This window comes from Opisthocomus hoazin, chromosome Z (assembly GCF_030867145.1).
Source record: "Opisthocomus hoazin isolate bOpiHoa1 chromosome Z, bOpiHoa1.hap1, whole genome shotgun sequence".
Taxonomy (NCBI): Eukaryota; Metazoa; Chordata; class Aves; order Opisthocomiformes; family Opisthocomidae; genus Opisthocomus; species Opisthocomus hoazin.
This window is the reverse complement of record NC_134454.1, coordinates 52,714,251-52,741,367: the sequence shown is the minus strand read 5'-3', so window position 1 is coordinate 52,741,367 and position 27,117 is coordinate 52,714,251. Positions and strand designations below refer to the sequence as shown.

The following is a 27,117-nucleotide window of genomic DNA, read 5'->3' as shown; positions in this document are numbered from 1 at the left end:
GATGCATGTAACAAGAAGAGCTGGAATTTTAAATGTGATGGTATTACCAAACATGTAACAGAGCTGAGGCAGAACTAGCATAACAAAGCAGTGTGTTCTTACGGTGTTTTCTCTCTCCTCCAGGACAAAACCCCTCAGTATTTACTTGCTGTGCTCTTACTTCTGAGAGCAAAATGTACCAACGTGCCAGTGCTCCAGCAAACTCAATACCTTTAATGTAGTTCCTCTACAATACAGGAAAAAAACCCCACTAATTCCAGTGTACAGATAAGCAGTTTATTTTATTCATGTTACCATCTTCAGTGAGTCAAGCCATACTGCACAGTTTTAACTTCTGAACAAGCTTAATTGAAACTCACTTAGAAGCTTTTTGGGTTTCAGTAGGAAAGCTGTTTAATATTTTTTAAATGAAGCTTTATCATTAAAACAGCAGCAGGAATATTTAGCCATCCTGCTGAGACACAGAAGGCTACAACTAGCCTTGAAAATAAAATTTGCTTGCCTGATCCCAGTCTCTGGAAATACTTAAGCATATTCCACATCAGCAGCATCCATACAGAACAGCGCTTACCAAACTATCTGCAGTCAACAGGTCGGGCCAACTGGCCTACACATTTGTTTATTACCCAGAGGGTGCCAACTCATCGGTCACTGTGGCTCAGTGGTTCAGACATTAGGTAGTCACCTCTGCAGAGGATCTGAGATGGCTGTGTACACGCTACCAGCATGGACGTCAGCTGGTACATAACAAGCACCTCTACTAGGAAGTAAATTGCAGTATGTCAGCAAAAAAATAAAATAAATAATTAACAATTTTAAAAAAATCGGTGGAGCTACAGTAACGCGTGCCAGATGAACACAGGCATTGGCACCGGCCCTGTTCTCCGGTGAGATACAAAGTGCACACATGCATTAACTGTCCTTGCCTCACCCCAGTAAACCTAGGCATAGAGCTGTTCCGCCACCTCTCTTGTGAGCTGAGTAAAAAAAGCAAATCCATCCTGAGCAGTGACAGACTAGTGAGATGCAACGGGGCAGTACTGTATCACAAACAGACTGGTTGCACCTGAGCAGCCCACTGAAGGCCAGCCTGAAATCGGCTTAATAGGCTTTGTAGAACAAGCATCCCCTTAGGAGTCTCCGCTTGAGGGTATAAAAAAAAAAAAAGGATTATCGACACAGTCTTTCACCCACTTGTCAGAGATTATTTTCCTGTGCAGCCTGGATGTCTGACAGAAGTGCTCTACTGAGGAATAAACAGAAACCAGCTCAAAGACGGACAGAAACTAGCTCACAGTACAGTTTCCCTGACAACGCCAATAAGACTGTGAGGCCGTTCATGCTCTGCTCTCTGGATCCTCCTCTCTGCTGGCTGATCATCTGCGGTGAAAGTACTCAGGTCACCACAGCTCTCCAGGTGCAGCACTCCAGGGTGCCGTCTGAAAGGTAGCACGTGGGCGCTCGGTGACATGGCTTGCGGGGCAGCCGCCATCATCTTTAAAAGGAAAAGAAAAATGCAAATCAGATTGGTTTTCACGCTCTTTCCACTGAAATAGTTTCTTACTCAACTAGGAAGAAGCTAAGTTGTTGTAGTGCTGTCTGTTATTTTTAAAGAATAATAAAAAAAGCTGAGACTAAAACTGCAATTTGTCAGGAAGGCAGGTGAAAAGCAATCCCAACTGGGAAAAGGTGTGAGTTTTGTCTTCAAAAAATGGAGGGGAAAAAAAAAAAGGCTATGCTAGAATTAGCTCACCCCAAACCACGGCACGTCAGATATTGCTTAACAGGAACCTAAATGTTGCTTTGTGCAGAAACCACTGGACTGTAAGAGCTGTCAGGCCAGTGTGATAAATTAAATTCTCGTAAGGATTTTTTTTTTTCCCAGCTGTTTCTGTCAAATTTGTTGAGGCTTTTGTTGCCCGTAGGCTGCAGTGGGAAATCTCACTTTATCTGCAGAGCCTAAATTCCAATCTTTCATGTGTTTTGTGTGAGAACTCAAACCAAAACTAGTTGTTACAGCAAATCACTTGTACCGTGCGTGAATCAACTCATCTATCCAAATGGTCTGTAAGCTACCAAAACATTTTTCTGATGAAGTAAGTCTGTGATGTCTGAAACTTATGAATATTTATTCTATTAATGTAAGCACATTTTTTCTACTTTCTGCTTTTTTTTCCTTTAGTACTAGGTCTTAATTTTATTATGGGATCTAATCACAAAAAGTTGCCTCTTGTGGGTTTACATAAAAATTTCCTTGTCAGGCTCCATTCCTTCCAGTTTATAACAGCAAATACTTTGTAACATCTTTTCCCTCTCCCCTGCCACACTCGGTATAAAACACTGTCATGTTATTTGCAGTTCATGATTCTACCACAGAAGACCATCTCCTTCAGCTTTTCAACACACACGTATTCGGTCTTCTGAAAACCCTCCTGGCTGTGTGGCTGACAGAGCAAGAGAGATAACAGCTGCACAGCCTCTCACGCACTCCCTAAGTGAAATTGAAGTACCTAAGGAAGCTAATGGGGTTCAAAAACTTTGACATAGAAAGCAGAGCAGCAAATGTAAACCTGTACTCCCAAACCAAGGCCAGCTTAGGCTTCCACATCACCTGATAAATACAAGTAATAAATATACCTGCTCAAGGAAGGTGGCACTGGTGATAGCTTCTGCCATAAGTTTCTCATCTGATCTTAAAACAGACTTGATACTTTCCACCAATTCATGTATGTCAGGGCCCATGCTGCAGCAGGATTGCTCTAGGATCCATGCCACGGGCCGTTTAGTGTCTATGTAAGTCTTATAGTCTATCAAAGATTGGGGTCTTCTCCTCAAAGCTCTTGCTCTCAAACTCTTCTGCAAGGTGACAGCGCAGGGTTTTGGTTTTCCTTCAGACTGTGTTGCAGCTCCACAGCTGAGCACTGCCCCTGAAGACAAAAATCAAACAAAACAAACAGTCCACTTGGTTCACAGTACCGTTCAGTAAGCATCCCCTGAGATGTCACTCCCGATTGAGTTATGATGCTGTGCACAGTTTAACCACGTAAAAGCCAGCAGTCTGGCATGGTCAGGGCGACATGCAAGGCTCACTCTGTATGGGATTGACACTAGAGAAATGGCCTGTAAAACAGAGTAGTACATAGCCATGGCTGAGTACATAACACGTGTCAAAGAGTCTGCAGGGGCATCTCTGGGAAAGCTATTTGCCATTTTGTGTACATCATTCCTTTCTCTTTTGCTTCTGTTCCAAACAGACCTGAAATGAGCTTTGAGTGTTAATGTTAACATACAGTTATACAAAGCAGGTTAAGCAAAGCTTGAAGGCTTTTATGATCTCTCCTAAGCTTTCTGTAACTTCCAGTTATTACCAGTCAAAATGGCTAGTTACAAAAATATATGAAAATAGTTGTCAAGCTGGAAGCTAGCAATACTACAAAGTGAAAATGTAATGAAAAATAAAATAAAAAAAAATTCAAAATCACCTTGCAAGGACTAAACAAGGGGCAGCAGGGAATCAATTCCACTGCCTTCAGTCCCAATAAAAATCCACTGCCTTTGGACTAAATAACTATCATCAATTTTTGGCCCTGTTAAGAAAAATAAATAAGAGCAACTACAGGCTGTTCAAGAAGCACTTTAGCATTGGCTTTCTACCAAACACAGCAATTCCAGGGGGAGATCCAAAACTTTCCAGCAGGAAGAGCGCTAATTAACTTGAAGCAACTTCCATTGTTCTGTTGCAGCCGAGTTCCCTTTCTGCAGCTCTCACGTATTTAACACGCCGGCCCAGTGCTGAACAGACCTAACCTCAGCTACACGGAGCCTAAAGCGCCCAAATGCTTGTGACCAGTGGAATTTCTCTACAGCAGAAACGCTCTGTTCCGCTTGCAGAGCTGTGAACAGGCTCTGTGTCATGCACCAGTTGCTTCAGCAGCAGATTCTCTGGGGTGCTGCCGTGGAGGCTGACAGGAAGAAACAAGAAAACACACGATGTTGCAGAGACATAAAAGCACTCCACCAAACAGTAAATGCAATCCAGATAGGCATGCTTCCAATATTCAGAATAAATGGTTATTACTAACATGTCCCCTCCCCACTTACATTTTGTGAGTGCTAATATGTATCAGCAGCTACTACGGGGATTCCAATATCCCCTGATAAAAACCCCAAGACTCTCAACTGGTGGATTTTTAAGACAGCCAACAGAACCCAGGACTATGCAGCTGCACTAGCAGTTATCCCACCACAACTGAATAGGATCGCTGACACCAAAGTAGCTGCAACAGACTTCATCGTCTCTCACCGTGGGTTTTTTCCATTCAGTTTTTGGGTTTTTTGATGCTATGAGGAGCAAGAAAAGGGGTGAAAATTCATAAGCTAATACCAAATATCCAAGCTAATTGTGCTTTAAGTTGCTCACACTGACAACCGCCCTCGCAAGCTTTTAGATGCCAGAGTACGAATACACTGAGAAGTCCTATGTGCTCCCTCCTCCTCATCTTCCACCACCCCTGCCTCCTCCCCAAACTAGCACTGCCTGCTACAGGCTCTGCTGCGAGCTGTGAAAGCCCAAAAATTGCAGCAAGACTAAGGTGTTGGGTGGAGCAGATCTGGCAAAGCGCAAACTGTTTGCTGTAACACAGGTGCTCTGTCAGGACACAGTGGCTGATTCCTCCGGGTACTGGTTTCCAGGTTGTTCTGGTTCAGCTGCCGCCGGCAACAAAAGCACCACGCAGCCGCCCCTCCCCCCGCTGGGGTGCGGAGGAGAATGGAAATAAACAGGCAGAAACTGGTGGGTCGGGGTAAGGGCAGTTTAACAGAACAGCAAACAGAGGGAACAGGAACAACAACGATACAGATAAGGAGAAAATACGACAAAACAGAGCCGCTCTCCTGAACAGGACCGGCGCCGCACGCTCCCGACCCGCGAGTGAGTTCCCGCCCCCCCCCCCAGAACCCAGCGTGACGGCACATGGTATGGAATACCCGGCTCTGTTTGGCCAGGTGGGGTCAGCCCCCCCGGCTGTGTCCCTTCCTGGATTCTGGTGAAAATTAACCCTGTCCTGGCCGAACCCAGGACACAGGTACTAACCTTCTGACTAAACGTTCTTTTAAGGACTCACTACACAAGCACTGACAGAGAAAATCAAGTCACCTTGAAGCAATCGGCAGTGGAGCACAGGGTCACTTTTAGATCGTTTCTGCAAGAGATTGAAGGCTCTCCTGCCTGCTCCTTCTGCAGGCACCGGGCTGGCACTTGAAGGTGAAAGGCTCACTCTGCTGGAAGACTCAGGAATTTCTTCACCTGAGTGATCAGGCAGAGTGAAGGTGAAGGAAAAGTAGTCAGAATAAAGCAGATCTGTAGAAGCCGTTATTAAAGATTATTACAATTTTATATTTTTTTTGCATCCCTCCCTGCAAACCCATAGTGATTGGACACAAAAGCCTAGAGGTGCCTGTATGTGTGCACATGCCCACACACCAGCTTTGGCTAGCATAAACACCACCTTGAACTACTTGATCAGACAGAAGAGACCTACAGCTTTCTTGGAGAGAAAAGTAAATCTCACTGAGCTTGAAATCTTCCTGCATATAAGCAGTTCTACCGAGACACGACAGCATACGGTCACAGAGGTCAGTCACAGTTTGCAGTTAGGTAGCTCGTAAATCAGTCACCAATCCTAAAAACCTTGTTCCATGAGGTTCTTTGTTAAAATAAAGATTTTCCTGAATTCTTGTGATATATTTCATCTTTCCAACTAATCAACATTCCTCCTTTTCCTTAAGGTGACATCATATGCTGTGATTCCCCAACTGCCTTTTAGTGAACAGGATAGGATGAATCTATATATTTCTCCCCAAGCCTGGTTCTGTACCTCCACCCAATGGCACCTGGCATATTACAGAAAACAATGTTCTTGCTCATGTAAAAAACACAAATTAATGTCAACAGTCTTTTATTCAGAACATGGCAAATGTTTGCGCTGTACTCAAACAGAAGTGTGCCAAGGACTGGAGCATTTGAGAAAATTAAGGCCCAGATGATACATACTTGTTGAGCATAGCTTATCTCCTACACACATGCAACCTAGAATCTCTAAAGAGAAGAAACAGTGACACAACCTATACAAAGCAGACACTAGCCTGGAAATCCAGGAGGTGGGACCCAGCAACAAAGCATGGCGCACCAATATTCGGGCAGGATTAACGAACCCATCACCAATATAAACTCATTAACACCAGTGGAGTTGTAGTCGCAGTCCGTCCTTGAGGTATAGTGCTGCTGCTACTCAGGAGCAGTTGGGGTTTTTTAATTACGAAATAGACGAATGAACCAATTTCATGATCTTGTAATAATTCCTCATAGTACTAATGCTTCAGATCTCAGAGAGATAACTAGCTCAAGCTGGTGTGTACTGGAACTGCATATACCTAGTGTGTGATGGTAGAGAGCAGCTGCCAATCACCCCCCAGCCATCAGCAGAAGGCTGCACATCTTCCTACTACAGTTGGTAGAGAAAGTCCTATTTTGCTTGACAGGAGTGCTCTTGAAGTCAGAAAAACCATTTTAGCTGACACAGAGAAGCTTACGGAGCCTCCTGCAGCCGGCAGCCAGGAATTCCCCAGTTCTGCTGGCAGACAGTAGTGCATAGCTTTAACTTCCGTAGGGAGCCACGCTCAGTCCCTCACTGCTGACGATGCCACAGGAGTCACGGCATCATACACAAATGCCCTGGCACGACAGACTACTGGCATAAACCAGAAGTTCAGCTTTTATTTATAGACTGTTACGCTACATCGGCTGAGACAGCCCATGGAGTTACTCCGCCACAATTCTAGCATATCCCCTCACTCTGTATTTCCCTCCTGCTGCGGTTTAACCCCACACAGCCGCTCACTCACTCCCCCACAGTGGGATGAGGAGGAGAACTGGAAGGGCAAAAGTGAGAGAGCACACGGGTTGAGATAAAGACAGGTGGGGGCTGGGGGAGAGGGTGGTGGTAAGAAAAAACAGGAAAACAAACCAAACAAAAGCAGGCGATTCACCACCAGCTGACAGATGCCCAGCCAGTTCCTAAGCAAAGGCAGCCCTGGCAAACATTCCCCAAGTCTTTACTGTTGATTGTAACATTATACGTCACGAGACACCCCTTTGGTCAGTTGGGGTCAGCTGTCCCAGCTCCATCCCCTCCCAACTTCTTGTGCATCCCCAGCCTCCTTGCTGTTTGGGGCAGAGCCACAGATGGAGCAAGCCTCCACGCTGTGCAGCAAGAGCTAAAACACTGGTGTGTTATGAACACTGTTTTGGTCACCATATGGGCTGCTATGAAGAAAATTAACTACATCCCAGCCAGACCCAGTACACCTCCCCATATATAAATGAAGGCAGAGATACCACTCAGCATATTTCCTTTTGTTAAATTCATTGCCCCTAGGAAGCCTTGGCATCTAGAAGAAGCAGTGCTAATTTATTAAGATGATCACTTTCGTCTTTATCTGAATGTAACAGTCAGGCTGAGATTTAAATGTCTATTTACAGGCTTTTTATTTAAAAAAAAAAAGGACGGACAAACCAGTTAAAATGATGGGGTAGAGGGTACAATTTATCACATGTGCCCTGGTCTGTCTGCTTCCAAATGTTTTTTAATACAAACAATACCTCAAACAATGCCTCATCATAGCTTTTTTTTTTTTACTTTCCTGACTCTCATTCACAACAGTTGATTTTTCTATAGTATTTTTTCCTGTTTTGCACCCTTATAACTTCAAGCAGTCACCATGCAGCTCTATGTCTGATATCCTATTTTCAATTGTGCTTAAAGTGCCCAGAGAAAACAACAGCAGTTTTTATAAAAAAGAAGTCCTTGAGCATTAAACTTTTGCTACAACTCTTCTGAATTTCCTTCTGGTTATCACAACTGATGAAACTGATGAGATACCAGAAGCATCCAGGACCTTAGTCTCAGAGGTTTCAGGTAGACTGCCAACATTTAAGGGAACTTCAAAAGACTTATTTCGTTAAGTATGGTTTTATGTAAACCTTTTTTTTTCCTGCCACCACTTAGCAGAAACAACTTCAGCCGATAAACTTCACCCCAAAGTTTTCCTATAGCTTGAGAAGCAGGCTGACAGAAGAGAAGCCACAGTCAAATAAAAGACCTGGGGCTTTTTTTTCCCCCACCCACCCCTAAGTGTCTTTACTTTCCATATTCTTGTGTTGTGAACATTGTGCAGATAGGCACATAGGCATCTGCTGCACAGAAGACCATCTGCCCCATAATGGCAAGTTCAAAAGAAAAGTAGAGCGGATTTTTAAGGCTGTACTGAAAAAGCTGACTGTGACTTATCTAGAAGCCAATAATGTTTAACCACAAGCATGCACCACAACAAAGACTAGGCTGAAGACAACTTGAAACCATTTCCTTGGTTTTCTAAAACAATGCTGAGCAAAGCTTGATGTGGCCTCTACATACAGTCTAGCTATGTCTTGGACCAGTACACAGAAACTGTTTAGTAATTCTTCTGGTGCAGGCTGAGTAATAGAGCAATTCCCACATTTAGCTCAACACAGTACTGCATAATTTTATCCTTTTCCTATTTTCTTCAGAAACAAAATGTCAACAGGCACCATCAGGTATACAAAACAAATGGAAGCACTGGAGCTGGACATCATTTGTTGCAACGTATGGGCATAGAGTCAACAACTAACCTGCAGAAGGACATACTTCTTTCTTTCAGTATCTTAAGAGCAAACAACATTTTATGTATTTTAAATATTAATCCCTGTTTCCACCACCCGAAACAATCATGATTCTGCATCTTTGGCTTGCAGTATGGTGGCTGTCTTTCAAAGAAATAATAATGCTACTGCTACATTACATCATCTGGGTTGGGCAGAACTGTTCTAGAATAAATTTTACAATGTACTTTTTACCTTGAGAGGCCTGCCTGTCAGTCACTTCCCCCTGCCTGTCAGTCACTTCCCCCGAATCAACAACTTCCACGACACTTATTTGTAGTGCACCGTCCTGCAATAAAATAGAAAAGTTGAAAAATCACAAGCCACCATCTTTTCTTCTGGTACTTTCTAAGAACTGAAACATCCACCTTAGAAAGTGAACACTTGCTTAATCGCACAGTGACTACATGATATGTGTTTTAATTCCACTGCAAAACCAAGACCAGTGAATGTCTAACATTAACGTTCATCACTCAGGTCAGCCAGTTTATCCTGCCAAGTATTTTCTGGGAAAAAGCACCTGTCTTCTGAGAACACCAGTGAAAAGGGGTCAGTGAGCACGGGAAAACCCTGACCTAGTCCCACATGGGAGAAGTGCAGGTGTGGAAGGGAAGTAAATCAAGGAGGCAGCACACGGGTCCTTTAGAATAACCAGCAACAGATGAGCTCCATGGCGTGTTTTGCTCCTTCTCCCATGGTCAGACACAGTTTTCCAACTGGGGAAAACTTTTCAACTATAAAGGTAAGTGATTAATTAAAATCCTCAGGGAAATTTACAGCAAGCCACACCTGTAGCCAAACATATTCTCCTGCTATTCTGAAATGAAAACATACCTGACTTAGGTTTACCATGCCTCAGTGCAACCTTACCTTTAAAGCAGAAAAACAAGTTACACCTTAAACTCCTCTGGGTCTTACCTGCTCAGAGCTGTTCTGGCTCCACACAGCTTCGTAAGGAGGAGGTGGGTCCAGCGGGCAGAACACTTCAACGCCTTTGATTCGCGCTCTGTAAATATGGGGCAATGGAATCACATCAGAGCCAAGCATCCTGCAACAAATGACACCAAGCGACTCCGTCAGAATGGCTTTCCAGATGCAGAAAAACATCATCTGCTGCCAAACTCCACCGGCTTTCCTGTGCCAGCTCAGGCTTTGGGATCCCAGTCACAGCTACTGAACTTGCCAAGAGCTGTGAGAGATCTTCCCAGAAGATGGCACAAAATTTCTTCTTAGGAGGTGCCTCTCTGAAGCATTCACCAGAGTTTCACACATCTCTGGGCAGTACCGTGCCTAGGGACTCATTTCAGTTTTATTTCACAGAGGTTCAGTTCTGTTTCCAGAGATACAAATGCAGGCGGTAATTCAAAATGTGATAGTCTAGCTCTGATTTTTGTGAACTACTCAATTCTCAACTATAACTGAAATTCAGGATACTTCTGACCTTATGTTTTATGTTCAGATACAGCAGTGCAGAAAAAGGCAAACTTGGAATAAAGGCTATTTTTGTGAAGATGCTTGGCTAAGAATATTATAGTTAATCAATTCCCGAAGGCTTATATGAGGCAACTGTACCTCACGGTGGACGTTGCTTCTCCGTTTTCAGAGAGCTCTCTGAAACCTGAAATACAGCAGAAATCCCAAAGATCTCTTGCTGTTATCATATTCCTCTTACGAGGTAGCTCTGAGAGGGAAGAAATCAGAACAGTGCCTGGAGAAACTCTTTTTTGCCAACACAGATTTTGATAACATAAATTTACATTACCCCATTAACACTGGAACAAAGTGTGGTGGTCAACAGCAGAGCTGCCGAGGCGACCTTCCCCACACAATCTTCAGAGAAGCCTGTGACCCAAAGCGTCTCGATTTTTCTCTGCTTTTTATTATGTTTTAAATTTCTGATTTCTTACTGAGCAGGAACCTCAAACAACACACACAAGTCCACATGTTTTGCTCTCAGAACCCAACGTCAGGCTTACAGCGATCACCAGTGGATGCAATCTCTCTACAAGGAATGTTACACAAGAGCAACTCCTTCCCCACAGACTTTAGGGCTTCTCTGGACACTGGCTGGAAGGAACAAAGATGACTGTATTTTCTTGCAGACTGAAAGGGCAGAGTGAATGGGAATGTCTACAGAAGGCTGCTTACAGAAGCAAAGAATAAAACCTCCAAAAAGAGAACTGCGGAACACGTTCGTGAAAGGCTCCTGCCAAGGTAATGGAGATAAAGCATGGAGAAGTTTGACAAAAAAAAAGAAAATATCTTTTTTAATCTTAAAAATGGGGGAAATACAATATGTTAAAATAGGTTTGAATTTCAGCCTATCTCATCTGCCCCTAAAAGCTTCAGAATAATTTTGGAGTATGATGGAGGTTGGTGCTCCATTGACATTACTTCCTCACATTTTTCCAGTACATTCGCCCTGAGCTTACATTCAATGTAGGCCACAAAATGATATAGTTCTTTCATATACTTCTTGAACCTTAGTTTTGTTTTTAAACATGCCTGATCTGGCTTACCCATCTCAGTCATACCTTGAAAATTAATGTTGCGTGCACAAATTGTATCACGTTAAAACTTCATACAGAACATGCAACTAGAAAAGCAACCCCTTCAGTCCCTTAGTATAAAAGCAATTTCTAGGATGGGCACATTTGTCAGTCTGTTCTTTATTTCTTGATTTCCACTCTCCCTTTTTACGTAAGCAAAGCAAATTCTTGTGTTAGTCAAAAAGCCAACATCTTTTTGAAGTGGTGACATAGGAAGGCAGGGAATAGGAGTAAAAGCTTTTTCCAGGGAACCCCACTGCCAAGAGACTGCTCCAGGCTGTGGAGAGGCCACGGACCGCTGCTGGTAAGCAGGACACTGAAGGGGGAAGGTACATCCTCGGCCACCTCTCACCCACCTTCTGCACTTGTACCTCAGCTGCACAGCAGCATCAGGGCTTTGGCCTCCCAGAAACTCCACTGTTTCAACAGCAGGAAGACAGTGGTCAAGAAACAACGGTCAGCAGCACAGGGGTCCAATTTGAGACATACACGGGATTTGAGAACACGCAACGGGATAACCAGAGTTGGGTTTTGACAAACACCTCTGGTCCCCAAGTGGTACTTTAACCTGGACTGGGGTAGATTTCTACCTCCCAGGCGACTGATTTGCTGCCCCACATGGATTGCCTCTTCCCAGTAATTCACACGCCTTACAACTCTTTCTATTTTATTCTTCACGTGGGAACTCAGCTGTAACTGTTAGTGTTGTTGTGCCAATCCTGAAAACATAATTTAATTGCTATTTCCTTATTTATGAAATAACAAGATTAGAGGTAGGAGCTGACCAGACATTTGTAATGCTTGTTTGTTTTGTCTACCACTAAATAAGACAGATGTAAAAGTTTTCCCATGAACAAATGAACAAACCAATGAATTGGCTTTGCTAGCAGTGTCTCTGGCTCTGCAATTTAAAGGGTGGAGGAAAACAGCCACCCATTCCAAACACGTCCTTAGCACATGCTTTGACAACCGCAGTCATCATGGCAGCTGGCTGAGTGAAAGCCAGGCCCCATCCCACCCACTCTGCTGGACACCCTGGATGCAGCCCAGGCCGAGCCATATTTCCCCATCTGCCACAAATGGAAATTAAATCTGTCTGTTGCTTTAACTTCTGCACTGCTGCAGAACTACCCTGAGCACCTCGAAACATGTAGCCTGAATTTAGAAAGATGTCACCATCCCTCCAATGTTACTGTCAGCAAGCTTTAGTGCAGTCACAGGCAAGGCAGCTACTCAGTATTGGACCGCAGAAGCCTTAAATATTGCTCAGCAGCCCCTAGTGTGCTGAAAATAGACAGAGAAATACTGCTGTTGGAAAGGAGGTAATCATCTAGCATGACATGCCAGACAAAGAACGACAGCCCCATTTTAAAGCAGAGGAACCGTGACAAGCATATTTCAATAAATACCTAATCTTCCAAAGAGATCATTCAGCACACCGTTCTGTTCTCCTAACTAGCTTGAACCAAGACTCACATAGGAGATTTTTAGTTATGTTTGGAATCAACTCTGGTCTTCGGTGATTCTGACAACTTTTTCACTCTAAAAATCCATTCTGTGCCATGCTACCGCTTTCTAGGTACTCCCAGGATCTGTAATTGCCTCTGCAAGGACCATAGCGTCTTGAAAGTCATGCATGCTATCCCTGATGAAACAGTGAAATAAACTAAACAGCCCTGCACACTGCTTTTCAGCCGGAGTTTTAAAGAAGAGTGATACAGTCTGCTTGAGCATTATGGTATTTTATGTATAAACATTGTGCATTAACAGCAGAATAATGCAGTTCCACCTGAGTCAGAAACTAATAAGCTAGCCTGCAAGTTACTGTGAAGAGTGTGTAACTGCCTGCAGAGTGAAGGATAACAAAACTCATAAGTCACCACTGAATTGCCAGTAGTATAGACACTAGTAAGTCCTCGTACAGCAAAACAACACAGCTGATGATTAATGGACAGGCTATGCGATTTTTAGCCCTGTTCTTCTTCAAAACAACACAACTCCCCCATTCAAATTTACATTTTAATGTTTCATGAGACTAATTATATCAAAGAAGGCAGCCTTCTGCAACATGTTTTCTCTTACTCGCAAGAAAATTCACACAGCTATTATTTCATCCTCCTCCGAATCCTTCTCAGCTCATCTTTGTAGAAACAAATTGAAAACAAAAAGGTGGGCAGAGGAAGAGACTACAGTGACTTGTGACTATCCACCTTTTCTTACTGAAGCGTGAACTCACCCCTTACCGAAGCGTGAACTCACCCTCCCATGTCCACCTTCCCTCCTCCTTGGACCCACAGCTGCCACTGCAGAGACACCGCACGGCAACAGTGGGTGTGAGCGCTGCCCGACCACTTGCACCCGAGTACTGAGACGCAGGTAGCAATCACCTGGATTGTCAGCGCGATCAAAACACACCCGACTGCCGAACAGAGAGAAGATGAATCACCCCAGCAGGAAGGAAGGGCTGTGGCCATTCAGCGGTCTCTCGCAGGAGCCTTGCCAAGAGGCTGCGCCCGGCTTTCCATCACTGCCCTGACCGGCTCCTGACAGCACCATAACAGCCTTTGGCAATGTCAAGCTGTGCCCTCTCTCTTACCCAGAAACAGTTCCCAGGGATTCTAAAGTGAAAACAACAAAATCATACCCCTTACCCACACTGTACTTACGCTGCCTCCTAACTCAACAGGTTTTTTCTTCTTTTTTTTTTTTTTCCCTAGAGTCACTAACCTTTATCAGTTATAACAGAGAAAACGGTCTTAACAAAAATGAAGATTTGCAGTGTTTCCAAAGATACTAAAAGAAAGGAAGAGAGTGTAGAGGTTTACCTGCGACTCGTTAGTGGAGTATAAGAATAAAAAGTTGCAAAATAGGAGGGAGGCGGCACAGGTGGGACAAAATCATCAGGATCCAAAACATGATCTTGGTCTTCAATCTGAGATGCATCCTAATCAGATGAAACTTCTGTTAAAAACCTTCTGAGAAATCAAAAAGTGCCAAACTGTGTAATCTAGTAATACTGTTAGTACTGCTGTTTATAGCGGGCAACGCCTTGCACTCACTTACTATGCAGGATCTTCTTGTTGCAAAAATCTGTAAGTAACGCAGGGCAGCCACTACCAAGCAAACTGTGGTGGTGAGAGCATTCAGGACACAAAGAGCAAAGAGAACATTCTGAAGAACATGGAGATTATGGAAATTAAAAGATTAAATCAAGGTATTTGTAAATGTCAAAATAATAATAATTAAAAACTAAAACGAAAACAAACACAGAAAACACAAGGGTGACCATCACCATTACTTAGAAACACACATGATGAAGTCTTTAGGACAGGTAATCTCCAAGACTGGAGTAATTCACAAAAGCTTGTTTTGCCCAATTGTGTGTCCTGACAGAGAGATTCACAAGCGTTTAATACCGCTCAGATGTGATTTATAGTCCATCTATTCATCCAAGAATTATAACCTTCCTCTTAAATTTTCTGCGGGAAATGCAGATGTGAGATAAGCACCATTAAAGAAATGCTAGAGCACTTTTGTATTTGGAAGTTGTATTTTAGCAGTATGTAAGCCAAGAAAGGCTGATAAGATGAAAAGACCAGTGAAGCAATCAAAACACTAGCTGAAATTTATGCCATATTTACCCACGTACCCTTGTCTGTAGTTTTGGTTGCACAGAAAGTACAAGAACTGCATATTGGATCAGCAATGCACTGGTCAAAACCCAGAGACAAGAAAAAAAAACTCCCTGTTGCAGAACGATGAAGAGCTTCCGACCAGTGCGGAACACGAGAAAATAACGTAATTTTTCACAGCAAACACAGCAGTCACCTCAGCACTGCACTGTCGCACAAGTGTGGGAAGCAGTGCACGCAGGGTACCTTGAGAAGAAGGTGAGTAGCACCGCATGACTTCGCGTGGTATAGCTTCAGCGCAGCCTCTTCCTCTGTGCATTTAGCCAGGTGAAATTCTTCACAGCAGAAACATATCTTGTTTTCACCCATATCCACCTTTGAAAACACAAAACTCCACTTTTTAATTTATTATCTGTTTTATGCAACATATTTACCTGCATAATACAGAGCCTATGTGTTAAACCACACCTCTGACACCAAAGCAGACTGGAAATACAGGGTCTTAAAATGAAATTTGTACAGTTTGGTTATGCCAATGATTCATGCAGTGTAAAGCTGTATTACACATACTTCTTATTTGAAAGGAAGCATTACTGATAAGCCCAAGACATCTAAATACAACTTAATTGTAATGAAAGCTGCACTGATTACTAAGCAATTTTAGTAACCATGCCTCTTCAAACGCATAGCAGCCTGGAAATCCTTGCTTTGACCACTTCATCTGGACTGTACACATCTTCTTTTATTCATAAGTATACTTTGCATCTCTACAGATGGAATAAAACCCACAACTATAATTTCAACCCAGTCAAATCAGTAGTAGCTAAATCTGTACACCACTAGTTCTTGTTACTTTCATATTAAAGTTGTCATCCTAGTTTTCAAGTAAAAATTCCATGTTTCTGTATCTAGAGACAATTGGGTTTTTAGCTGTCAAACTCTCTAGCATCATAGGGCCAAAGGTCTTCTACCTACATAAACCACTCTAGAGAATAATTTACAATTTCAGGCACACCTTTTAGCTGTACCCTATGCTTCCAACCACAGAGGGCTCCAAAATTCCTGAAACGTTTAACCATCTTGTTTGGAATAACATTAATAGTTCTCAGTGTTGCTTCGGTACATTGATATTGGGTGAATTTAGATTGCCAACCACTTGCAGTCTTGGACTCTCACTGCAATATGCCTACTGGCATGTTAAGGAACCAACAATAGCTTTCTTGAAGCAATAACTGAATGCAAATAAATATTCAAAGGTCTTTCCATTAAGCCTTAAAGTCCTTCAAGCCTTTACACATATGATCACTTACACAAACTTTGGCACATGGTTTAACAGGCATGGTGGTGTTGGGTTGATGGTTGGACTTGATGATCTTAGAGGTCTTTTCCAACCTTAATGATTCTATGACTCTATGATTCTATCATCTTTATCACCAAGTGACCCTGTATGCTTCAATTTCAATTATCACACAGTTTGTTGTTCATAAATAGACATTCTTCTACTTCTTATGACACCCATGTCAGAAAAATCTTTTGCATTCTGTCCTTTCTTGTGCAGATTGCTTCTTCCTCAAGGAGAAGGGTTCTGAAAAGCTAGTATGATTCGATCAACCTTGATTTTTTCCTGACAGTTCTGATGTAAGGTATCAACACAAATTGTCCTCACCGAGTGAAGCAAACCAGGAAGAATAATCCCACCGACCGATTATACTGACTGAGTTTTTTGTAGGTAGCTCACCAGTATCCACTCAGGCTTTTTTCAACAGTTGGTCACATTACTATAAAAATTGTTTATTCTCATTCTTAAGTGATATTACAATCAGTGCATAATGCTGTCAAGAAGGATTTTCTACAGATATATTTGGGATTCCCTCCTATGTGGCCCCACAAAATTATCTAGAGAGTCTTACACCAAATTAGCTGTGTCTTCAGGGTCTGAAGACAGAGGCCAGCTCTCAATCAAGTCAAACAAAACTATTTCCGGGATAAGTATGCTATTCAAACAAAGAGTAAAATCTCTCAAAACATATCCTTTTGGGGTCTTCAGCCTTAGGAGCTGAACAGCTTATGAAGACTGTTACTCAAAAAAACAGGTGTTTAGGAACACAGAAAATAAAAATACTGTTGTGGATTTCAGTGAATCTGTTCACAATTTGAACTGAATCAAGGCCTGACACAGAGTTTTCTTTTTTCCTCTACCATGCTGAGGCTGCATTACTTGCATCTCTACATTAGCACATTTTGAGATCCCAGCACGGCAAGCTTACGTGGCACGCCGTGAAGAAATACATGTAAATCAGTACGTCTGCTCACCAAATCGCATCTGGGTACACTGGACACAAAATGAAAACCTTGACATCCTAATATAAATCCGGCCAGGTTCACCAGAACACAGATGATAGACAGCAGAGCAAATCGGTTAGCCTGGAATAGTAAAATAAAGTTAACAGCAGTGGGAACAGCATCACAAAGCCACCTCAAGGAACCTATGGCAGTGCAAATCCCACTCCCAAACTGCAGCTGGGAATGACACTCCTCTTCTCAAAAATTCCCTGTTAATTCAGTGCCTCAGGATGTCTTATCTTAACCCACTAAATGGTTACTCCAAACACCTGTGTCTCCCTATTTTGCGCTAACAAAATATATGCAACTATTGAAAAGTACGGGCAGCTGAAGGTCTTTCTGGAGTGCAAAGTATCATCCGCAAGCAGTCCGACTTCCACTGTATGTCATATCCTTCCACTGAGTTTACTTCTCAGCACATTTAGATCAGTACAAAACCTGAAGAGGAAACACCTTAAGACAACATTCATTCTGCACAGAATTGCCAAACTTACTTTGCAGCACAAACAAATGAAAAATATTTGTCCCTTTACAGTGAGGACAGAGACACTTAAGGGACTTTGGTTATATGTTTTTATTTCCTCCCAGCCACTAAAACCTCCATTCATAAATCAGACAATACCTTCAGTTTAATAAACCCTCTGGAAAGACCAGCAACGGCAGGAGTAACAGAGTACTTAAAAAAGGACAGGCAGAAGCAGTGTATAAAATGAAGGCCTACTTTCACGTATGCCCTTACAATCTCCAATCTGTGCTTACATGAGATGAGATATGGATTCTAAACACATGTAGAAAATTTTCCTGTCCCAATTCATAGGTGCAAAATTTTTCTGTACTTCAGGAGAGCGTACTATGGGTAAGACTACTACTTTAGAGACAAATAAAAATAACAGAATCCTCTCCTGACATGTTTAAATTTTATGTACTCAATGCTACAAAGCAAGTATCAGATCTTTAATGTACAAAAGAATCATTGTTAATAACAATCTGCTCACTCAGATTCCTTTGTATCAAAATGGCCTAAATTAAAAATGCAGCAGCGGACAAAAACCTGAGAAAGAGAAGGCAATCTTAAGGGACATGGGCTCAGTTCTGCTCCAGACAGCTTTTAAGCAGGTGCAGCAACAAGGGCTTCCTAAACATGGCACACAAACAGCAACCGCTTTCCAAATTAGCTTAGCTGACGTACCATGGTTAGCTACCTAGGAAGCTGTACCAAAAATAAATCAGAGCTGTTGCACAAATTACGATCCCATTTACTGAGATTCAGGGAAAAATAATCACTCATGAATGGACAGGAGCCAAAGAGCATTACTGTGCAAGGTAATTCTCTAAATTACAACATCTCATTACTAGTAGGCTTTACAAAAGCTTGACCGTAACATTACCACATAATGTAGGTTTTAACCTCAAAAACCCCAATAACTAAAGTAGCTATTAGTACTTGTCTGAAGAGGATTTGGAATATTTTGTGTAAGACAAACTAAGAACAATCAATATTAAGAGGAACAGTATTTTCTTTTAGCTTTATAAATACCATAAAACCACAGATAAGAGTTTTTTAATGTTAGCAAGCACTTTGAGTGCTATTTGTCTGTACAAACAGAACTTAAACATTTTTTGAAATTAACTCCTTGCTCAGCACTTGCATGTATCAATACCATTTCTTATGCTTTTATCTAGATTATCTAAGTTACCCTTTTGATAAAAATGACTTTGAGAAAAAGAAAATTGGTAGACACAGGTATTTCACACAAAGAAAGCTTTTCATCTGTTCAACACAGGGCACTGTCAACTAGAAATTAGCCAGTTTTGTAAGTGAAGTAGAAGCTGTTTCAACATAAAACATCCTTACAGTACAAATTTGAAGAAACGGTATTAAGGAAAACAAGAAGTACATCCGTACCCTTTCAACTGATGAAGAAATGGAGATCCTGAGCAAAGAAGTTACTTGGCCAAAGTTGCAAGTGAAGAAAGATTTTAAAAAAAGAAAAAAAATGGCAAATTCACATATTAGTTTTATCCTTTGGTACAGAAGCTGAAACAGAAACAATCCAGTATACATCTATACAACAAATTATATATAAAATCCAGACTCCTAATGTAACAGTCTACAAAATCCTGATTAAAAATCACACAGATTTTTCTAATGAAACATGTTAAAACGAAAGAAGAAAAAGGAAGAAAATATTGTTATAAATATGCAAAACAAGGATGATCATTTCTGCATTTATGTTCTAGTAAGTTCTACCATACAAAAATAAAATCTTGATCTGTTTATTATATGTATAGTCCATTTTTGACTGCATAACCTAATATTCAGATAATCCCATTGAAGATGCAGAAGATAAAAATAATTCTTCTACATACAGTCTTAAAAACTACCATGATCTGAACCATAACCATAATTTCCACTACTACTTTTCCGATAGTGGACAAAAGAATATATTGTATTTTAATGTCAAGAGAAAAATACTTTTTCTTTCTGTTCCATCACTGGTCAGCATTTTCACAGAATCACTGAGGTTGGAAGGGACCTTTTGAGGGCATCCTGTCCAATCCTCTACTCAAGCAGGGTCATCTACAACCTGGTGCTGAAGATCATGTCCAGCTGGATTTGAGTATCTCTACAGATGGATGCTTCACAACCCCTCTGGGTAACCTATACCAGTTTTTGACCATCCTCACAGTAACAAAAGTTGTCTTTTGTGTTCAGACGGAATTTCCTATTTTTTCAGTTGTGCCCACAGCCTCTTGGCCTGTCAGTAGGCACTACTGAGAAAGGTCTTGCTCCCTCATCTTCATTCCCTCCCATCAGGTACTTACAGAGATGCAGAAGATCCCCTGTGAGCCTTCTCTTCTCCAGGAGGAACACTCCCAGCTCTCCCAGCCTCTCCTCAGAGGAGAGATGCTGCGGTTCCTTCACTGTCTTCATGGCCCTTCACTGGACTTGCTCCGGTATGTCCACGTCTCTCTTGTACTGGGGAGCCCAGAACTGGAGACAGGACTCCAGGTGCAGCCTCATCAGTGCAAGGAGAGGGGAAGAATCACCTCCCTCAACCCGCTCACAAGTCTCTGCCTAATGCAGCCCAGGATACCGTTAGCCTTCTCTGCCACAAAAACATTTTGCCGTCTCATGGTCAGCTTGTTGTCCACCAGGCTCCCCAGGTTCTTCTCTGCAGAGCTGCCTTCCACCAAGTTGGTCCGCAGTGTGTACCGGCGCACCTCCCTGCACAGACAGGACTTTGCATTTCCCCTTGCTGAACTTAATGAGATTCCTCTCAGCCCATTTCTCCAGCCTGCCGAGGTCCCTCTTAAAGGCACTGTTTGATGTATCACCCATTCCTCCCAGTTTTGTATTGCCTGTGAACTTGCCAAGTGCACGCTCTGTCCCGTTGTACAGACCATTCATTAAGATATTAAGTAGTATTGGCCCTGGTATCCATCCCTAGGGCACAACACTGCTGACCGGCGTCTGGTGGGGCTTTGTGCCACTGATCACAACCCTCTGGCACCAATCATTTGGCCAGTTTCCAACCCACCTCACTGTCCACTTATCTAATATGTACTCTGTCAGTTTATTCTATCAGATATATTCTCCTGCAGATGCAAATTTAAACATCTTCTCACAACCCACATAACCCACCTGCAGGTAAACAAGGAGAAAAGTACTTCTCAACTTCGAACAAATAGGCAAAGGCAAACATGCTATTTTAAAAGCCAAAACAGAGGTAACTAGTCTTAACTGCAGTGATAAAAATGGCTTTAGCGTGGCTCACAGCCCTCGCTTTCTGAGCATTAGATACACAGGGATTGTGAACAGCTGCAGAAAGTCTTGAAGAACATTTATACTAATTAAACTGTAGGAAAGCAAAGTGTATTCTAATGTCAGACACAGTGTTGCTAATGTCTTGCATCGATGATCTCTTCCAGGTAAAAAATCATCATGCAGTTTGAGAATTCTGCAGCAGCATAAACTTACATGGTAAGGGTCTCACCCCATCATTCATTCTGCATGGGTAGACTGCTTGTTCTCCTGCTGCTGCTGCTGCCATTGAAGCTAATATTTAATGTCTGAGAGGAATTGCTTTCTCTTTAACATGCACATACAGGACAGATGCCCAAGCAGACACTTAAAAAATAAATGAAAGAAAATAATTTCCTCTGCAATCATCAACTCTTGTATCTGTTTACATCCCATATACATACATTATAAACATCCTTCTAGGAAAAGTCAAATCAATGTATTAATTTTCCATATACACAGCAGCAACAGCAATAATTAAGCATTAATTATGGGACCTTACTAATTTTCTATCAGTTGTGAGAGCTATCTATTGTACCACATGGAGACCTGCAACACAACTGTCAACAAAAAACCCCATACAGATGTAAAAGACAAACCAATTCATTTAATAAAATAGTCACATACTTCAAATGCAGCATTAGAACCGTAATTCTATTCAAGACCCAGCTCTGGGAAGAAGAGAGGGCTGAACGATGGAACTCAACCATCTACCCTTAATTACAGCCTAATTGCTACATCTGAGATCTTTTAGTACACACCGTGATAAAGTCTAGATAGAATTATCCCACTTCTGCTGAAAACAAAGCTATTTTGGGGGGGTTTGATGTATATGAAGAATTCCAGGGGGTATTTGCACAATTTGAAGAAGCTATAAAACCGAACTGAGTGACTTACAGCCCTGCATAAAAAGAAAGATGAGAAAAGGCCCCTCCCTGTGAACCAAATAGCATTTGTAGATTCAGACGTAACTATTTATGAAAAAGAATAAAGACCGCTTGATCCTATAAACTTTAACTGTTGAGCACAGTCCAAGTCTCTGCAGAAAGACAACTAAATGCTGACCTAAGTTGCTGCAACATAAAACATCGTAACTGATATCACTCCTCAGATTTCTGGCATGGCTCTAGCTCAGGTACCCAACACGCGAAATATCTGTGTTCTGTAAAAATCTCATCAAACCACCCTCACGTGCAACTAATCCTTTCCACAAAGCTCACTTCCTGCATAAAGGCACTTCTACACTGGGCACCTGCTTAAGTCAAAGCCTGTCAGGGAAACAGCTACGCAACCTCTGCTTCCTCCACAGTGGGGAGGTGGCTCTGTGCTGGCACAGGGGAAAAGGGATTCAGTCCAAAAGTCTCGAAAGAGGAATCCATTAGCAGTGTATTTACAAGGAATAAATGCAGAGGGCCTTGCATAAGGAGGAAAAAGGGGAGGGCAGTCACAGCTGGAAAAGGGATACGTTTTAGCCCTAAATGGGTTTTACAATTTTAGTTATGAATGTCATAACTCTTAAGCCATGGCTGTGTAAGGAGTCTCATTCCTTCGGTACTGAGGAAACTCACTTTTACAACTTGTACAACTCATCATAACTCCCAAGAGAAAATGTTCAAGTTACTAGAGTGTAGATATATTAGAAATTTAGCCCAAAATAAATATGCTCACCGAAACCAACAATCTGCCCTTGATAGACCATAGTGATAGACCATAGCTAGTTCAATGCATGACTTCCTTAGCCTCGTTAAATATTTAATGCTAATTTCCTTTTTAGCACATAGAATAGAATATTTCCATTGGAAGGGACCTACAACAATCATCTAGTCCAACTGCCTGACGACTTCATAGCTGACCAAAAGTTAAAGGATGTTATTAAGGGCATTGCCCAAATGCCTCTTGAACACCGACAGGCTTGGGGCATCAACCACCTCTCCAGAAGGCCTGTCCCGGTGTTTGACCACTCTCTCGGTAAAGAAGCTTTCCCAGTGTCAAGTCTGACCTAATCTAACTTTCAAAAATCAGACCTCTATAAAACATACAGACAAATAAGAAAAAAAAAATAAAGGTTCACAGAATAACTGTGGTTGCAAGGGAGCTCAGGAAGACTGTAGCGTATCCTCCAGCTCAAAGCAGGATCAGCTATGAGAACACAGCAGGCTGCTCAGGGCTTTGCTCAGTATCATTTCAGAAACTTCCCCATTTGCTGCACATCCCTGAGCAATCTGCTCCAGCACTCGGCCGTCCTAAAGATCATTTGAGATAAATTAAAGGGTAAGGAAGAGTCTGGTGCTTTCATATTCAATTAAAACTAGGAAGGGTCCATAATGTTTATACAAGGAAGAATACAAAAGAGCGAAAGAGCAACAGGCAATAGTAAACTACAGCAGCAACATGCTGTAGAAACAGCACAGAACACATGCAATATAGAAACAGGGAGCACTGTGCAAGTCTCAGGCATTTTGAGACAGACAGCATCTACATTTATTTTCATGAAAATATGGTCCTTGCAGCTTGGGAGCCCCAGACATCAAGCTCCCCTTTCTATCCACAGAACCAGTAAAAAACTTGTTTTGCTTCGCCTGTGCTAACCAGGGCACCACTGAGAAGCAGCAGTTCATACACAGCTCCCACATCTGATCCTCAGTACTTCTCACTGATGACCATCCTGAAGAAGCACTGCATAAAAATAAAACAATTGCTTTGGCCTGGAAAAGGTCTTCAGAAGTGACATTATGGCAAAAAAAAACCCCAAACAGACAAAAAAGCCAATTTCAAAACCTTTTTCAAATCCCACCTCTCAGACATTTGAGAGCCACATAGCTTCAGATTTCATTTACAAACAACACCTTACACAGCCCGCACACCAATTTTATTCTCTCCGAGCAATGTAATGTCAACTGTATTTGAAACACTAACACTGGATAGTTACTGTAAGACAGCAATACTTAGGTTAGCTCTCAGACCTGCTACCAGACACTAGCACAGCACAACTCAGCTTTCAAACCAACTCTGCTACGTAAGCTTAAGCAGCACTTCCTCAGAGAGCTAAACTATTTATACTAAACTAGCACTTTCTTACACCTACATAAACACAAAAATTGGTTTTTAAACAACATTAACACTTCCTCCAGACGTGCTCCACCTTGCCCTTAATGGGGACTCCATCCGTGCCAGCGAGAATACAGCCTTTCACAGGTTTTGACTCTTCTTTCAATAATTATGATGCTACGATTCAAAAAAAAAAAAAAAAAAAGACGCAACAGTACAGTCTATTTGCTCAAGGAGAAAGGTGTGATTTTCTTTTTTTTTTAAACCAATGCCTATTAAATAAGGACCGTCTTCTGGTATTTTCCTTACAACAAGTTTTAATCCATACTCACCAAAAGCATCATTGGCCTCTTCCATGTCATTAAATCTAAGATTCCAGATAAGATTACCTGCAACATCAAAAAACACAGCATCACCACAACTGCTCAAAAAATGCCATTTACAAGGTATTTATATCTGCTCTGATGAAAGGTACTTTGGGACACTACAACAATGCTGGCAGGATACGAAGACGGACTTTAAAGCAGAGGATAGGAGCCTGTGCCGATGAGGTGTCTTCACTCTTAAGAGCATCCCTGTGAAATAACGCAACCAAATTTTAATCTGTTGTTTTTTCATTTTTTCCTCCCAGAAAACATGCACAGGGACAAAAAGTTACACCAGCAACTCTGACCTTAACAATTGCCTAAAAAACTGCTTTCAGCCAACCAACTGCTTTCAGGTTGGATTTCTGCAACCAAAAAACTCGCTATCCCTCTCCACCCTTGGTCACCACTACACCACTTCATTAAGTGCTTGTGAGTACCCATTCCTGCTTCCCTTCTGCTGGCACTGGCCCTCTTCTGACCATTTCAATGAACTAACTTTCAGAGCACAAACCCTACCAAAAACCCTAAGAGCACCAAAACCATCTCCCTGAACTGATTTGCTCTTTAGTCAGATTCATACCAGTATCAGCACAAGAAAAGAATAGAAAGTAAAAGCATCCCCTTCTGCAGTAGTACTCGTTAGAGCAGACTTGGTAAGTCACACAACTGAACCCTACGACTCCACCTCTGAGGGCAAAACAATTAATGAAGGAGAAAGCGTTGGCACAGAACTGAAGCAAACAGCGCATTCAGATACTCTTTCACAGCGAGGACTGGAACCCTAAAGAAAGGCAAATCACTTTTTCAGCAGGTCCTGCAAATAAGCAGCTATATTTTTAGTTCATGGGACTTTGTGACTACGCCAGTTCACACCAAACTCCTACCCTAAAAAGAAACAAGCAGATTAGAAGTTAGCATAATGTTCATACATGACCTGGCCAAAACACCTACCAATACCATCACTGGTGTTGCAAAACCACATATGTAACTCTGCAGTTTCATAACAAATTATTTTTTTAATTGTGTAAATGCAAAACAGTCACACAATTTTATAACAAAGCACATCAGTACTGATGCGAATTGCTATTTTGCCTGAAGGACAACAAGACTTCTCTCATTACGCTTGTCAAAGCTTTCAGATAAATGAAAATAAAGTCCTTCTCAAAGTTTTCCTGCAGATCACTTATGCAGCGTATCATAATCAAAATGTTGCATCTAAAAAATAAAGACACATCCTCAGTACCAGCTTTTAATTGCCTCTACATTTCCAGGCTGCTTCTGGGCTAAAATCTTCACTTTTGCTGAAAGCCATTTTTGGTAACTTTTCTGACTGAATATACTATTGTTTCAGAGCTAGCATTAGAAAAGTAAACGCACTTCTTCATTATTAAAGACTGAATACTTCTATGTTACATGTGTTATTTTAAAACCTTTTAAAAGCATAAGCATGGTTCTGTGTGCAGGGCTCAAAAATAAGTCCATAGCTACATATATTTAAGCTTGCTTTAACCCAGGGTAAGATTCGGATGGTCGGCGTTCCCTCCCCGCCCTATGAAGGCTGTCTGCGCGTTCCGGGGTGAGCGCTGCGTTACACCCACAGAACAGGAACGACTCCATCCCCAAGCCGCAGAGCAGCGAGCGCATTCCCACAGGTGGTGAACAACACTCGAAACGTATTTTAGATCTTTAAACCGAGGGACGGGCCGATGCTTGTTGGCACCAGCGGCAGCACACGGCTCACGCACTGCTCAAGGGCCCACAGGCCAGGCTCAACCCCTCTGACGGTCTCCTGGTCCTGCCAACTCCTGCCGACCACTGCCTAGCTTCTGCAGTACCAACCGCTGCGCGCTCTGTATCTATAAAGGCGCAGCTGAAGGTGGGGCCCAAGAGGAGATGGAGTGACTTCTCTCACTGCTCTTTACAAAACTGCCGTAAGCCCGCCTGGGGTTCCTTCCCAGGAACGCTGCTGGTTCATGGCTCTCTGCCTGGAGTGAGGGTACACGGCGCACAGGCGCACCGCACCGCACCTCCAGGCACCGCGGATGCAGAAGGCCCCGTTTCTGGCGGCGCGCAACCACCGGGAGCGTTTTTTTGAGGCTAAAACGCACTCCGGGAGGCGAATCCCCGACCCCCCGCCGCCCCCGCGCTGGCCACCCTGCCGGGGCTCCCGCTCTCACCCCGGTAAGCGCGCTGGCCGCGGCCAAGCGGGAGGAAGGCGGCCCGTCCCGGCGGCGGGGACTTACCGAGGAGCCGGCCCAGAACGGGTAGGCGTTCTTCAGCCGCGGGGAGCTGCTCAGAGACAGCGACCCGAAGTTCAGCGCCACCAGAGAGCAGCCCAGGGCGATCTGCAGCAGCCGCAGCCACAGCAGCGGCCGCGACAGCGCCAAACTGCCGCCCGGGGCCGGCGCGGCGGGGCCCGGGGCGCGGTGCTGAGGCGAACCGGGGCGGCAGGCCCGAGAGGGGAGAGGGGGCGGCGGAGGCGGGGCGGCGGCCGCGGCGGACAGAGAGCCCCCCGCCGCCGCCTGAGGCAGCGGGGCGAGCCCCGGGACGGGGCAGCAGGAGCCCGGCAGCACCACTGGCAGCGACATGGGGGCGGCGGCGTCTGTTCCCCGCGGGCGGCCGCTACGGGCGC

The 27,117-nt window shown here is 43.1% G+C and overlaps 1 protein-coding gene across 4 annotated transcripts; it reads right to left on the bottom strand.

Annotated features, from left to right (window-relative positions):
* Nucleotides 1–253: 253 nt before the first annotated feature.
* On the bottom strand, nt 254–27,117 carry ENTREP1 (endosomal transmembrane epsin interactor 1). 4 transcript variants are annotated; one of them, XM_075410616.1, is made up of 11 exons: nt 26,729–27,117; nt 24,450–24,506; nt 17,235–17,345; nt 15,168–15,296; nt 14,353–14,460; nt 14,115–14,233; nt 9,659–9,788; nt 8,936–9,029; nt 5,156–5,359; nt 2,638–2,927; nt 254–1,495 (listed from the first exon to the last, which is right to left on the bottom strand). In XM_075410616.1, exons 1-11 carry the CDS (start codon nt 27,071–27,073, stop codon nt 1,292–1,294), a joined length of 1,791 nt encoding a protein of 596 aa, XP_075266731.1. In that variant the 5' UTR covers nt 27,074–27,117; the 3' UTR covers nt 254–1,291. The 4 variants fall into 4 exon arrangements, with proteins under 4 accessions (XP_075266731.1, XP_075266732.1, XP_075266734.1 ...); XM_075410617.1 differs by having other exon boundaries at nt 5,156–5,305; nt 26,729–27,116; XM_075410619.1 differs by lacking the exon at nt 17,235–17,345.

What these genes read in the sequence shown, in the direction of transcription:
- ENTREP1 (XM_075410616.1), bottom strand. Translation starts at nt 27,073, where the DNA reads ATGTCGCTGCCAGTGGTGCTGCCGGGCTCCTGCTGCCCCGTCCCGGGG. An exon ending in GCCAGAACAGCTCTGAGCAG is followed by an intron (nt 9,030 to 9,658) that starts GTAAGACCCAGA and finishes ATTTTATTGCAG; the next exon opens with GACGGTGCACTACAAATAAG. An exon ending in CCACTGCCGATTGCTTCAAG is followed by an intron (nt 2,928 to 5,155) that starts GTGACTTGATTT and finishes TTTTGTCTTCAG; the next exon opens with GGGCAGTGCTCAGCTGTGGA.